Below are 16,129 nucleotides of genomic sequence, written 5' to 3'. Positions count from 1 at the left end.
TCTCTGGGATTGTGCACTTGTGGAAGATGAGAAAAGGGGTAAGAATATTTCTCAGGGATACTTTTTCCTCGTAGCGCAGCTTCCCACCAAGGACACTGGAAATAGAAAACCTGATGTTTTCTCAAAGAGAGCTTCTCAGGAACTATCTGTGAATTACTAAACATACAGCCTTGCCCAAAATTTAGTTCTGGTTTAACCTGAATTGAGAACTGGGCCTCTCTTGGGCTGGTACTAAATGCACCAAGGTCGATTTTCAGCTTTGAATGAGATACATCTTCAGATGGCTCAGAAGGGCAAGTGCCAGGCTATGCATCACTTTTGGAGGAAATGAACAGGTTTCTACAGGATTCTGGAGGAAAGATACTCTTTAAAATGTATTGTACAATCTTGCTGGTGTTGTCTTCTTCCTGACTCTTCCTTCAGGCTCCCTCTGGTATTTATAGTGTATGTTACTACTGCCTTCTCCAGTCCTGTTTTTGGTCCAAATGTACAGCAGCTTGAATCACTAGTAATATTTTCTAGGTTCACATAAGGTTGAGATGCAAATAGGAGCTTTCAGTTCCCTTTAAATATGATGCTTAGTTAACCCAACTGGGATTTTTTTTCTGGCTTATCGTAGAATCATAGAGTGGTTTGAGTGGGAAGGGACCTTAAAGACCATCTAGTTCTAACCCACTGCCGTGCCATGAGCAGGGATGCCACCCACTAGATCAGGACTTGATCTGTTTTTATTACTACCATCCAGAGAATTGAAAATTCTCTTCTCCTGAAGCCATATATTTCTGTCTGGTAAATTACATGATGCCTGAGAACAGCCAGCAAACAGTTTGCCTGTGCAAACAGTCCCACTGTGGGGTCTGGCTGTGGGACATGTAAACAACAAGTCCTAAGCATCATTGCAAATAATGCAGTTGGGCTGCTATCAGTTTATTCCAGCAGTATTTGCTCCTCTTTCCAGTCCTGGCTAGGAAGAAAGGCAATTGAAATTTGAGTATTAAGAGATGAATTACAGGTTTTAACACTAAGATCCACTTGTGGATGTGACTCCCATGAAAGTGATATCCTGAGGCCATTCTCAAGTTGCAGAAATTGCATGCATAAAAACCTTTCCCAGAGTTTCAGTTCCTCTGTGAATTCCCCTTGCTTCATACCAGCAATCTGTTACATGCTTTTTCTGCCATTCTGCCACGAATCCCATCTGTGGGGTAAAATACTTGGCAACATGGAACAGTCCTGCTGAGCAGGGTTAAGTCTTTTTCTCTGTTCTGGACACTGCAGAGGTTAACTTCTTGTTAGCACTTCAGTGAATTTCTCACGTGAAATTGAAGTGTTCCCTCTCCCTTTCAAATGACAGGAAGGGAAAATGTTTAAGAATGGGTCCACACATTACAAGCATCCCATTCCTGCCACCAGCAGCCACCTGATCTCTGTGTTGGACAGCTACCTGCTTTTTTTGGGACAGAGGCTGCCCAGAGCAGGTGGAGGGTTGCAAAGTGGTGTGGTGGTGTAGGTGGGCATGGTGGTGGCAAGATTGGGATGTAGCCTCTGAAGGCAGTCCAAAGACCATGTTTGGGTCCTGTAAACTAATGGCAGTCAGAGCACAAGGTGGGATATGGAAAAAGGCAAAGAGAAAAAAGGTGTATCTGGTCTTGTTCTACTGATTTTTATTTTATTTTTTTAAATAAATTGCTAGCATGATTTTGTTCTTAAAAGTATATATTTTTGCAACAATATCATCCTCCCTTAAAACTTGACTGATACCAGCTCTTTGTGGAAGTTCTTAGATGGATTTCAGTGAGCTTTTTCATAGTCATTATCTTTATTATGAAAATCTGTGTCCTGAGATGTTACATATCCCAGTGTCAGCAAACCTGCTGTGCAATTCAGTGGATTATAATGCAACTCACTAACGTGCTTGAAATAATGAGGTTGCTCTGTTCTGTGGGGTGCAATGAAAAATAGAAGGTACTGCTGGGAACTCAGATTTGATTTAAAATCCTGACTGAAAAGGTTCCCTATTAAAATGCCACTGCAGGTTACTAAGTTTGTATATTCATTAACTTCTATTTCATGCTGGGCATTGAGAAGGCCAGAAGAAATTTTTTAGTCTTTTGCTCAGTGCATCTAAACAGTGTGTTAAATTCCAGCCTTGCAGACTTGCGGTCCTCTTGGAAGTAAATGTTGGATTACTTGAACTAAACACAGAGTGGTTGCTGTGCTGGAATCAATTGGAGATCTGAGCTTTGAATTCCATAGCACTGATCTTTCCCTGAGAGTTGTAGTTCTCAGATCTGACTCTCTTTCAGGCAGCTCCTACCTCTTTCTGATTATGGAATTAGAAGGAGCTGAGTTGATCTCTTTGCACTCCCTGCCTATCTGGAAGTTGGGGAGAGGGTATGGATTTCTTTGCTTTAATTAACAGGAAGCCTTTATAGTGACCCTTCAGCTTCAGTCACTCCTGTCCATCTCAACATAATTGCTGGGCCATTTTTCTGTAGATTATTTTTATGGTCTCATAACTTTATTTTCTCCTTAGAAGTAGAAGCTGGTTTGTCAGAAAAACAGCTCCGAGCCAATCATACCTTTGGAAAAAGAAATCTATTGAGAGAAAAAGGTGCTGGTAGAGCTTTTTAGCCATTGTCTGAACCTAACTGGATCTTACAAACCCCGCCTGTGAGATGACCTATATCCCTTTTAGAAGAACACTTTTCCTCATGACACTTAGACCATGACATAAATGCTGATGAATCCGTAAAATGTCTTAGCATCTGCCACAGGAGCCTTCAGGGTGTGAAGCAAACCAGGAGATAAATGGAAGTGCTCTACTTACACAAGACTGCAGAACTGGCTTTGGCTGCCAGTTGCCTGGATTAATAACCTGTGTAGGTCTGTGTATTTCATCTGAAGCTTGATGTATGTTTTGTTTGTACCAGTTTTCTCCTTTATAGATGCTCAGCTTTACAATTAGATGCACAGTTGTTTTGCCAATTGATGGGGGCGATTTAAATGACACAGACACCAATAAAGAATGGTCTTATTCTACTACTAATATTAAGGTAACACAGAGGTAAAATGATACATTTAATAAAACAAAAAGCTTACTATGTGCTTGGCTTTAGCAACAAACAAAATAAGCAAGATACTGCATCTAATCAGTACTATATGAAAGAGAGAGAATAGTGATTGAGGAAGACACATCACCAATTTCCTAAATACTTTACAATCATCCAGAACCCGCAGTCGCTGGGGAGCCCCTGTTACAGTGGCAATTTGGAGAACTTTCCCAGGAATTGGGAGGTCTTACACAGTGTGTCCATTCATAAGTGAGGTCTCCAAAGTTGCTGCAAGGCAGGGTTCCAGCTTTTATAAAATACCTTCCAACCAGCCAGGACCAGGGCTTGGCCAGAGCCCAGGCCACGGTGGGGGTAGGGGTTTCTTGCAAATAAGCATCTGGTGATGTCAGCTGAGAAGGTTTCTTAAAATGATGTCTTTATTAACATATATTGCAGATAATTACACAAGGTCATGTGAAGGCATTAAAGTGGTATGGTCAGTCTGTATGCAAGGTTCTTTTGTTAAATGACTAACAGAGACAGTGTCTATTACATGATTTTCAGGAGTCATCTGAGTCAACTTTGGCTTGGGCCTGTTGTTCAGGCCTGAGTACTTCAGCAGTTTAAAGTTGCTGCTATCTTCTATTTGCTGTTTAAATCCAGAGGGTCGATTTTCCCCTCTCACAGGGCCGGGGTGGAAAAGGCAGCATCTATGTCTGGGCCTCTGGAGATGGGGGCAGCTATGATGACTGTAACTGCGATGGTTATGCATCAAGCATGTGGACAATCTCCATCAATTCTGCCATAAACGATGGACGGACAGCTCTGTATGATGAAAGCTGCTCTTCAACCTTAGCCTCCACCTTTAGTAATGGGAGGAAGAGAAATCCAGAGGCTGGCGTGGTGAGTCCTGATACTATTGTGCTGTTGTTGCTATATTTGTGCATGATATATGTCTATGTGCATGACCTATTGCAACTCTGTGTACTTTGGGGCAGCAGATGGTTCTTTGTTGAGATGAATATTTTCTCATCTGCAGTATGTGATGGTGCCAAAACTGTCAGCTGAGAAGATGTGGGATTTATACTGAGAACAGCAATGATCTTCCATCTTTTAGAGCTTCAAAGGAAAGTTGGTGCTTTCCTTTATCAGAAACCAGATTTAGAAGTTCAGTTGCCCTCTTCCTGGAGGACAGTGTGACAAAAGGTCTCTGTAAAAATCTAAGTTAACATCTGAGATCATATTTACCTATACTGGCAGACTTCTGCTGTACAAGCAGCACAGAGCAGAATGACATTTAGTCACCCACAGAAGATATATGGGAGTTCAGACCACAAGAGCCTGCTGTTGCTGCAGGGCCATACTTACAGCTGGAAAACAGGCAGGTTCTGTTCAATTGTATTTGGGATTCTCTTCCACTGTGGTGATCACTGCTCTTCAGCTCTTCAGCACCATCAGACTAGCCAGGACATAGTTCAGTTTACAGAGTGGAAAATGCAGATGTGCTAACTCAAGGTTAGTTTTTGCCAAAAGCTGTTGTACATTTTCCATGACCCTGTCTCAAACCCCCAAGACACATGGCACAATCCTAAATACCCATATGCAGTAGCAGACAGAACACTGGTTTCTGTCTTCATATCAGCTCTGTGATGATACCAGCCAAGATGATCTGTGGCACCTTTGTAATTACTGCGATAAAATGCATTTCTAAGGTTTTCTACTGGTTTCTGCTAGTGACTAATCTGCACAGAAGACAGAAGCCTGGTGCTGCTGCTGGTCCTAGAGTTGGACAAATGTTAAAAAGTCAATAGTGTTAACAATTCTAGTTTCAAATCTTTTTGGTAATCAGAAAGGAATTTAAGGCCTTTGGTTAAACTGAGTTTATAAGAAATAAATGGGTTCTAAGTGGTAATGAGCACTGGTTTACTACCTGATGACTTGCTCTTTCATTTATGCTCTAAATGTGTCTCACTGTGGTTTTAAATTGATATGCTCTTTCAAAAAAGAAAACAGATCGTGGGCCCAAACACAATTAAAGAGCAAGGGCTCTTTACAAACTCCACTTCCTGTATTTTTCTGAGTCTGTAGCTGCAACGAAAAAGGGATAGCTGGTTTCATTAATTACATATAATATCATTGCAGGCTACAACAGATTTGTATGGCAACTGCACCCTGCGTCATTCAGGCACATCTGCAGCTGCCCCTGAAGCAGCCGGAGTGTTCGCCCTTGCCCTGGAGGCTAAGTATGCTGTTGAGAAATTCCTCATGAGCTCTAGAGAGGAGAGGGCCTGTGGTTTGTTTAATGGTGTTCATCATTTCAGTTGGCTGGCTATGGCACGAGGCTGCAATAACCAGCTCAAAAGCCGCCTCATACAGTAGTGACGTGCATGGTGACTTGCAGATGGAGCAACAGCCTTGCCGAAGTCACATGGCAGATGTATTTTGGCTGTCTGGCTCTCTCTGTGTCCTCCCCATCCTCTACATCCAGGGATTAGACTTCTCTAGCACTGTTTGGAGAAAGAGATTATTTAATTTCTCCACATGTCCTCTGCAAAATGCTCAGCCTACAAAAACATAAGAATGAACCTGTAGTATGAGACAGGAGTTCATCTTGTGCCAGGGTACTGTCTGCAATGACAGATACTTAGGGAGAGGACAGAGAACAGGGATTAAGAGTGATCTTTCAACAAGAGCTTTGTCAATCCATAGTTTGTAGAGACAGCAGTCGGTCTCTCCTGTTTAATAGCCACAGGCAGATTGATCTTCCTTGAAGTTGTCTAGTTCTTTTTCATATTGTCTGTATTTGGCACCTAGGTAATCCAGTAACAATCAGTTCCTCAATATTTTTTGGCAATGGTGGTGTAGAATGGTTTTTTTGTTTTCTTAACTCATTGCTGGTAGCTTGCTTCTGTGCTCTGTTACATGAAGGAATAAATTTCCATTGTCTATTTACCATCTCCATGGTATTCCTGACACTGGAATTTTTTGTATATCTTGGAATCGTTATCTTCTTCTCTATTGATTAGGAAAAGTTTTCCTTATGATAATTTATACCAGCTTTTTACTTTATGTTAAATTTTTTCATGAACTGAGGCAGTATTTACTTAGTTACAGAGCTTCAGTTGCTGTAACCATGGCATGAAGTGAGTACAACGTGCATAGTTTCCTTCAACAGTGCAGAATAATGAAGATCTGTGAGAGGAGGCCAAGTTTACATTAGCAGAGCAATGACTATCATGCTCAGAGCATGACTTGGGCCAAGTCTCATTTTTCAGGTTTTATACATGTAAAACACATGCCAAATGTTTAGCTTTGGACGATCATTCCTTCTACTATCAAACTCATTCAGTGGGACAGCTGCTATGTAATATATTAATGTGGCCATAAAAATATAAATGTTTAATGAATTTTCTGAGAACTGTACTCTGCCAAATTATCATCAATAGGAATTAGACTTAACACCCCTGGCTTGCACTAGAATTTCTAGGCTTTACTGAGAAGGCTACTGGAGAGAGAAGGAGCTTTCAGTGTCTCCTATTTCTTTCTGGCTCTATTAAATTGTATTGTGCAGAACTATCCTGGATGAACCTTCCTGGGAATGACTGACAATCTCCCATGAAGCCTGTTCTTGCCTGCATTATGTCTGTCAGCTCATACACAATATAGGATTGACATGTCTCTCAAACCAGACCAATCTATGAAATAGAAAGTACAGCTCTAAGATATGTAGCAAGCTCTTAAAAGATTTCAATAAGAATGATGTAAGTGATATCTTCTTTTCAGCTCTCTTGTGTCACCTTGGGGGAATGACATTAATTGGCTATTCTGGTGTACATTCAGCATGCATACATGCTTATTACTTGGGGCACAGAAAGCTGAAAAGCAGATCCTTTTAGGCTGATGGTTTTAATCAGACATATTGTGATGTTGAAAGAGTTCATCATAAAACAACTGGAATAACTTTAGTTATGTAGAATTAGAATGTCAGTTCTAAAGCTTTTTAGAATAATAAGTGCCCTTCCTGTTATCATAATCACTGTACATCTAGGAAGACAATAGGAGATGATGAAAAATAACCATTGAGACTAGGCAAATATTACTTGACTGCATCCATCCATGCTAATATAACATGGGTGACAAACCTCTGCCATACCTTACAGTGCAAAGCTATAGACACCCATGGCCCATATATCCATATTCACAGAATCCTGACATTACTAACACCTGGATCGTTAGAGCTCATCTGCTTCATCAGATTGGGGCTTCTCAGGTTGCATCTTGGAAGGTCCATGGGAAAAGAAGGAGGAGCAGGCAAGAAAAAGGGGGCAAGATCTAAGAGGAAAGCTAGGTGAAAGTTTTTAATAATCTTTTAATTTTTTGTACTTTTCTCAGGATCTGGTATAATATCTTACTCATTTTGTTAGTTTAAAAATTGCATGTTGGATCTATAATGTCTAGTTAAAATAAGTTATTTTTAATCAGAAATGATTTTGCAGTTTTGGAGAACATATTTGGAAAAGTACTATATAATTCAAACCTATTTTGGTCCCCATGAGATCAGTAGAAGCTTTGTTATTGATATGTGGGTAGTTACAATTTTGGTATTATTCATAGAAGCAAATTTTACCCAAAGCCTTACTCAAACACAGTTTTTCTTTAATATCTGCTTGGAAATACTGTAATGTTTGTCTCCCATGTTGCTCTTCCACAGCTTGCATCTGACATGGAGAGACATGCAGCATCTGACAGTGCTCACCTCCAAGAGGAACCAGCTTCATGATGAGGTTCATAGGTGGCGTAGGAATGGCGTTGGGCTGGAGTTCAACCATTTGTTTGGCTATGGTGTCCTAGATGCAGGAGCAATGGTTAAAATGGCAAAAGACTGGAAGACTGTTCCTGAGAGATTCCATTGTGTTGGAGGGTCAATACAGGAACCTGAGTAAGTGAATAGTCTAGTGGATGTGTTTGGCTTCTTCCAGGCATGTGGGAGGCTGCAAGCATACAATTACGTTGACAAAGACAGTCAAAGAAACTTAATGAAGTTTTTTTTCTAAGTAACCCTAATGTTACCAGTAATAAGTTGATAAAATATTTTTTATCAACAATGCTTGATGAAACTACATGATCTTTCAGTTCCTGACTTGCTGGAGGAGTACATTCTATAGCACATCTGTATCCTCATTGCTAGTGCCAGTAGTGTTAATAGCAACATCCATTTCTCCTGGGCACTCACAGGTATGTTTGTGCTAAAGTTTCTATGAATAAAGAGCCTATCCCCAAATGAAAATCTGGGAGACTGGCACTGTAAATTACATAAACTGCTGCCACATGAAATATATATCAGCCAAGCCATATCTGATTGTGAGATTCTTCAGCAGACAATTCTATCTCCAGAAGACTGAAACAATCGTCTGCAGGTACCAGTGATACAGTTTGAACACTACAGCATTTAATTGCACTTAAGATCTTCAAATCTCTAATTGCAGGGTAGGTAGTCAGATTATTTTCTGATTTACCTTTATGTGCTAAAGTGAATGAGTCAACAAATGAATGAATTAATACTAATTGACTACAACAGCTGTAGTTTAAGTAATTTAAATACTACCTAATAATGGCCTGAATTATATCTATACCATTTGAAATTTGATTTTCCAGTGCCATTTTTGAAGGCAACATTATTCTGTTGGAAAAAGAAAACAGACTAGGATGCTACCCTAGCACATAGCTCAACCAGGCAAAGAATGAGTTTTTCCCCAACCTTCCAGACTGAATTTTCATGATCCAAGGTTCTACAGCTGAGGTCTGAGTTTTAATTTATCTGGCCTATGCATGCTCACAGGTAAAAAACAAATGAGAATACTGAAGCTAGTTTTAATATATCTCTAGTTTATTAATAATTAAGTGCAGACAAATAATCTTATTTATCTTAGGGCAGCTCCATTTATTGAAATGGGGATCATCCTAGAGGAGGAGTGTTGGGGTCCCTCCCCCGCCGTGTAGCCCTGGGAGAGGGGCCCTGAGGGCACAGACACGGGGTTTCCCTGTCCCTGCTCAGCCTCGTTCCCATTGGTTGGTTTGTGTTCCCTGCGCGGGCAGAAGGACCCTTGGTCCCGTGACTGGGACAGTTCCTCAGCAGAGCCCCGGCCATGCGGCTGGAGAAATAAACATCTCTCTCAGCTCAGCTACCTTCCTGTAAACACCTCTGGTCGTCTGTCTCATTTGAAGGCTTCTAACTGCAGGGAATTGAGCGAGCAGGGAGCTATATTTCTCCCTCTTTGCTTCTGCTGATGGTATTTGCTCTGCAGCTGATTCAGGTACCGATTTTAGAGCTACTAAAGTGCTAGATCGCCCTTGCTACCTCTCAAGGCTGCTCGAGGCTTTCTAAGGCATTGAAATATAAGCGCTAGCCGGTATAAAGCTGAAAAGATACGTTTACATTTGGGATACGTTTACAGAGGAGAGAACATTTCTTTCTGTAGTCTGTAAGAGTACCGCCCTGACAACTGCCTGACATATCTATATATTAACAGCACTGCTGTAAGATTTGTGTTCCCCAATGGAAATGTTGCTGACAGGAGATAATAAGCATTATGAGGTGTAAAAAACAAAGCTAGCTAAGTCGCAGCATCTCCAGAGATTCCTTGGAAATGAAGACTACTCTGCACTTCTGCTGTGGATAATTGGGTTATTCTTTCATTTTGGTTTGCTGGAGCAACATTTTTTATATATTTTCTCTGTATTTAAGTATAGATATTTGTATACATAAAACATGTATTTAGTATAGATTTATGAAGGTGAGTAGTTGATATGGAGGTGTGTTTCAGAGCAGCATTGTCAGTTAAGGAAAAGGCCAGGAAATACTTAATAGACAGAATATACGGTGTGCTGAAAGCAATCAGTATTTAAAATAGAAACACTTGTTAGCAATAGGAGCTTTTCCTGACAAGGGTTCTGGCTGGTTTAGGGAAATAGAAAGTTTTAAAATAATGTAGTCCATTAGCTGAGGAACAGGAGCACACAGGAGCTCCCCCTGCTCATCTCTCACTAGGTACTACACATGCAGAAGTGGATATACTATAGATAATCTCCCACTGGGTACTATGCCATGGATGTACTATATGTATACACACACATAAATTGGGCAGCGGCACATTTTAAGGCTGTGGAATAGCTGTCTTCACTTCTGCTCCTTTATGTCAGGCTTTTTCCACCACCCCTGGTTCTTTTTGTTTCTTTGGGAAAATTCACCTGGACTACAATAATTAGTCTAGTGAAGCAGAGACTATTAGATCCTAATTAATATGAAAGGAGGAAATAGAGCAAGCCTTTTCTCATGTGTTTTTAGAGGGCTGAGAGAACTTTTGCACTGCAGTACTTGAGAAGGTGGAGAGAAAAGCTTTTTACAGCTGTCAAGCTGTCTGCAGAGCAGATGTAGTGGGAACACATTGCCCTTGTTTCTTTGGTTTTAGTCTTGACAGGAAGAAAAGACTCACACTGTGATGTCCCTCCTCATTAACTGGAGGAGATAAAACACTTATCACATATCTGGGAATGAAGCAGTGTTTGACAAAGCTTTATCCACTGTGTGAGAAGGCTGTGAGACAACAGGAATTCAGATCAAGTTGAGATTGAGGCTTCCCATGCAGAGAAACTGCAAGCACATGGCAACTGAAATTATGATCCTTCACCTCTGTCTCCATGTAGTGCATTTTTCTTGTGCTTTGGCATGTAAAGTAAGTATCTCAAGTGTCTTAGATGCTCAAATATTTTATCTATACAATATTTATGTTATACCAACTTCTGCTCTGTAATACTCAGAACAACACAGGTTTTTCAGTTTAAGGTAAGTGTTTAAATGCCTTGAGGATCTGGGTTTGAATGACATTTTACTCTGCAAGTACTTCCAAGAAGGTAATACGCTATGAAAGGCCTGAGCCAGTTAGTGATGTACTAAGCTCTAATATCTGGAGTTCCTCTCAAGAAGAAAAGAATTCCTGGAAGCTAGGCTTGAATTAAATGCTTTCACTGGTCTCTAAAGAAGACAATATTTCATTAGCAGAGGGAAAAAGCTGGTACTGATTTCTTTTGAAAAGAAGGTATTCATTACCACAGTGTGATCAATGCCCTTCAGAAGACTCTCAATTAGGCTGCAGAATTGAGGTCAGGGAGAAGCCACTGAAAGGCAAGATAATGACAAGGTGACTGGAGTATTTTGTGACTTAGTCCCTTTTTTAATGATTGCTATAATTCTTGTCTTTCAATTATTTCTTTTAGACAGAGGAAGATGTCACACTGCTCACAGAACACTGATGATGAAGATGTAGAGCATTTTTACACTTTCCATGTGTTTTGCCAGCCAGTTTCTGAGGCAATGGGTAATTGAAGTTGCATCCTGACCCCAAGGGGTTTAGAAGGCACTTGACAGCCTTGGCTCTTGGGCCAGACAGCACTTTGGCAACTCAGTAAACACGTGCGACTTCTTTCCTTGGTGTATGTGCTCATGTACAGGAGCTGTTAGAGAATAGAAATCTTTATGAAAAAGTATTTTTCAAATAAACCGACTCTGGGATCCCATGTTTGTGCTGGTTTCCAAAGCAGAACAAGAACATAGGCTTTAATGTGACTGCACTGAAATTCTGTGCAATTGGTTCCTCCAACACCAGAGAGCCATTTGCTGCTGTCATTTAAGGAAACTGACATGACTGACTACTCACGGTTCTTTTACTGAGTATACACATTATTATGCAATTACCCAATAAAGGAGTGATAAGTGAAGACAACCATTTATGTTAGTTCTTAAAGAGCAGTATGTGCTTCTTAATTGTATTACTTCTCTCTTCGTGTAGGTGTACATTTCATAATTATTTTCAAATTAAGGTTTTGGTATAATTTTCTAAAAAGAGAACATTCACTTTTTGGCTAAGTTTGCAACTATTATTTCCTTACTTTTTCATGTATTAATAAGAAAAATAATACGATGGTTTCTGTGAGGCACCAAAACCCAGTAAGCCATGTTGTGCTGTTTTAATTTGCTCAATTATCTTTTGATCCACAGAAAGATACCACCAACTGGCAAACTGGTCCTCACACTGACAACCGACGCGTGTGAGGGGAAGGAAAACTTTGTCCGATACCTTGAACATGTCCAGGCAGTCATAACTGTGAATTCCACTCGACGAGGAGACCTCAATATCAACATGACCTCACCAATGGGAACAAAGTCCATTTTGCTGAGCTGGCGCCCCCGGGATGATGACTCCAAGGTGGGTTTTGACAAATGGCCTTTCATGACCACTCACACTTGGGGAGAAGACCCCCGAGGCACCTGGGCTCTGGAGATTGGGTTTGTTGGCAGCCAGCCCCAGCGGGGTGTGCTGAAGGAGTGGACACTGATGCTGCACGGGACTCAGAGCGCACCGTATATAGACCAAATAGTAAAAGATTATCAGTCCAAACTGGCCATGTCCAAGAAGGAAGAGCTGGAAGAAGAATTAGATGAAGCGGTGGAGAGAAGCCTGAAGAGTATACTGAGCAAGAACTAGTGCTGTGTTGCATGACAGTGTCTTTCCTTCCCCAGACCCCTCTACTCACTGTTCTACTATCCAAACCTCTCTGTTAGATGTATTACAATGATTGTCTCTGTAGCCAAATTATCACCCTTTTTTGATTTTAAAGTCTTATATCTTGTCAGTAATTATTTAAATTGCCACTGAAGCAGTCCATTTTTTAGCTCTAAACCACAAAATATACTCCCACCAAATACTATGTACAGTTTGTGACTGTAAATGATGATTTTTCTTTTGTGTCATACAAATAGGTAATAACCTGCAAAGAAGTTAATGTCTTTTCCCTTCATATTTCTGTCGTAGAAGTTTGTATTAAAAAAAGAGTGAATTTTAACATTGGAAGTTGGTGATAATGAGCACATTTTTAAAAATGACACTGAGAGAGAGAATCACAAAGAGGTTGTCTGGTGAGGTCTTTAACTGTCTAACAGCTCCTTCTGCATCACTGACTTCAGTGGGACGTCCTCCATTGGGTTCAACTAAAGTAGCACTATACCCCACAAAAAGAAATAATCCAGAGATAAGGAAAATTCACCAATCCAATTTGCAGAAATGCAATTTTTTGGGAGTTTTTTTTCATACTACAGTTACACTACATACAAAATTCAGCTACAGGATGGATCAACAGACATGCAATAAGGAAGGCAAAGTGATGCCAAAGCTGAGTAGCAGGGAGAAGTGATTTGCAAACTGGGTCAGGGCATTCTAGAAGCACAAGTCCCAGTTTTGCTGGAGTTTTTTAAATTTGGTTGTTTTAGGGGTTCTTTTCCTGTGTTGATTTTTTTTTTGTTTTGCAATTTTGGCAATTTAAATCAATTTACCATCTTACAGCAGAACAAGCACACAGGGATAAGCGGTAGGATTTCTGGCAGTTTGTGTGCATCTGCTGGTTTCTCTACTGAGATGTTCTCCAGCACTGTAAAATGAGACTGTGTCAGCAGTACCAACCACAGACACCTGTTTCCTGGGGTTTACAACCTAGCTGCCAGTAAACTGCTGTGGGGAAAATTTGAAGCACACAGTTTAAGTCCCAAAGCAATTTTTAATTTAAATTTCTTTTTTTAAAGCTACATATTTGTTGATATTATGTTATACGAATATATTTAAGGAGAAAAATATGCTGAAGTTATTAAAGTGTAATGCAAAATTGGCCTTCTTGAGAAATAAAATGTAGTGTATTTGGGAAGATTTGTTGGCATTGTTCTTTGCTGTTTAAAGTCAGTCCCACCTCAGTTTTTTGGACATGAGTTAAAGTCCATCTCTCTCACCCTCAGAATATGCTCTAGCTATTGCTGCAAAATATAACATTCTCCCTGGTGGAATTACTTATGGAAGCAACCACTACATGTTCTCAGGTGTGAGATCCTAAATTTAACCTTTGAGTAATAAAGGGTCTTGATTCTGCAAATATTCAGGCACTTACACTAAACCACATCAGTGGACCTACTCAAATGGTAATTTTAAGCAGGTATTTCAGATCTTTGCAGGATCCAAGATCTACATTTTAGCAGTGACTAGTTTCAGAATTTTATTATGTATTTTTAATATGCAGAGTATTAATCTAAGATGTTTTAATAAGAGTTGTCCTGGTTGATCCGGTGCATAGTAGTAGAAACACATTCAGTAAGTAAATACTTGTCTAACAAATTAAAAACATAACCCAAAGGTTCTATGGTGGACGTGTTTCACCTAAGAATGTATAACCTGTGCTGTTAATTCAAGTGAATATCCATCTTTTATTTTTCCATAAGAGGCCTGCTCTTTCCTTTTCCAAATGAAAAATAAACAGCTCAACCTACTCAAAGTCTATGCGAATTACACCCTAAAGCCAAGCCAAGCAGCCTCACACTACTCACAGGTTCCTCATTGCGTGCAGCAGTCCCATCAGAAAAATTTACCATATATATATTAATGCATACACCTGTATGACTAAATACATACACACCTGTGGTATTGCTCTCTCTGTGTATATATATACATATATATATTACATACGATATATATATTCAGAGTACGTTACATATATTTGCATATAAATATGTCTAGAATTACATATGGTATGTAAGGTATAATACACATACATCGTAACTTTTTGTGTGTATGTGATCAAAGAAAGAGATTACTGAAGGTTTTTACAGGACTTCCAAAATGTGGAAAAGTTTTGGAATAAGAAAAGTCCATGTGGAATTCTTAAATGAACATGTACATGACTTTCCATTGCATTCATGTAATTTTGCAGTTCTCTGTTCAATTATTAAATATCTTATGAAGCAGCAAAATAACTAGATGGCTGTTCATATTTTCATAATGCTGACATAATTTAGTAATTGAAAAATCACAATAATGAGTGATATACAGAAGTGGTGAGTTTTGATATAATTATATATATAAAACTAGATGTATATACAATATAGAGATCTACTTCAAATTCTTGGGGATTTTTGCTTCAATGATCACTGAAAAATATGTCCAGTTAGACTGAGTTTTTATGGTATTGCTGATGGAAGATAAAGTTGATTTGTTAGTATTTATAATAAAGGGAAAGATGAAGCTCATGATGCAAAACAGGTGAGCCCTGTGATGATGTTTGATAATATCAGCAAAATAAAGAGCTGTTACAAACTGGCAGGTCCTATCATCATCGCCTATCTGAAGGTACACGGGAGGTAAAATGCTGCTCTCAGTGGGATGACTTCCTACTTCTCTACTTTTTACACTGATAAAGAAATGTGTATCCTGCATATAGTGGATATGGAGAAAATAAAGACTCCAAAAGAGTTGATAGCAACAGATTAAGAGTAAAGTGCTTTATGTTAACTCTGTGAAACTCTAGGACATACAACAGTCAAGCCACAGGCTGGGAGGAGCTGTTTTTATTTACATAGCATTATTTACGTGGTTCAAATCCATTGGCTCCAAGATGTTTTTGCTCCGCAAAGGCAGCAGCAGTGCAGGTGCTGAGCTGCTTTGGGAAGGCAATGATCAGGAATAGACACCGTGACAGTTTTGCACTGTAGCTCATTAGCAGCTCTGGTCCCAAGGAAATGCTACAGCAGATTTTTTTCCTCTGCTGTTTGGAGCACTTTGATTCACATGAAACCCCCTGTTTCCATTTTCATCTCTACTTTCCACCCATACCTTTTGGGTACATTTTAGCTCATGTGTTCCCATGGCAGAAAGTACATTTCATTTTATATCTTACCATGTCTGCAGCAGTACAAGCTGGCAAGGAACCTCCTGATCTAGTTCTGGTTGCCTCGGAAGTGAAAATGCACCTCTAGTAACCTGAATCTCGTTCCAGTGTCTTGTTGAATAGATGCTTGCAACTATTTCACCATTAAACTTGAGCATAAGCACTTCATTGAGAATCTGCATTTAATGAAGAGGTTAGCCCCTAAATCATGAGATTTATTATACACTTCAGCATGGTCACTGTGAACCAGAGACTACTAGTGGTTTTCTATATAATTTTCATGCACAGGCCTGTGACCTGTGGCCTTACTGGGCAAC

At 39.8% G+C, this 16,129-nt stretch overlaps 1 protein-coding gene across 6 annotated transcripts in view; it reads left to right on the top strand.

The window, feature by feature from the left end:
- The window catches only part of PCSK2 (proprotein convertase subtilisin/kexin type 2), a 112,468-nt gene extending 97,059 nt beyond the window's left edge, over nucleotides 1-15,409 (top strand). For all 6 annotated transcript variants that reach the window (XM_048298145.1, XM_048298142.1, XM_048298146.1 and 3 more), the window contains 4 exons: nucleotides 3,741-3,956; nucleotides 5,196-5,296; nucleotides 7,765-7,992; nucleotides 12,109-15,409. In XM_048298145.1, the coding sequence (XP_048154102.1) occupies nucleotides 3,741-3,956; nucleotides 5,196-5,296; nucleotides 7,765-7,992; nucleotides 12,109-12,595 (1,032 nt within the window). In that variant the 3' untranslated portion in view covers nucleotides 12,596-15,409. The remainder of the gene's footprint in view (nucleotides 1-3,740; nucleotides 3,957-5,195; nucleotides 5,297-7,764; nucleotides 7,993-12,108) is intronic.
- The last annotated feature ends 720 nt before the right edge of the window (nucleotides 15,410-16,129 follow it).

Source organism: Corvus hawaiiensis, chromosome 3 (genome assembly GCF_020740725.1).
Source record: "Corvus hawaiiensis isolate bCorHaw1 chromosome 3, bCorHaw1.pri.cur, whole genome shotgun sequence".
NCBI lineage: Eukaryota > Metazoa > Chordata > Aves > Passeriformes > Corvidae > Corvus > Corvus hawaiiensis.
The sequence above is the reverse complement of the archived record's forward strand: the minus strand, read 5'-3'. Positions and strand labels throughout refer to the sequence as shown.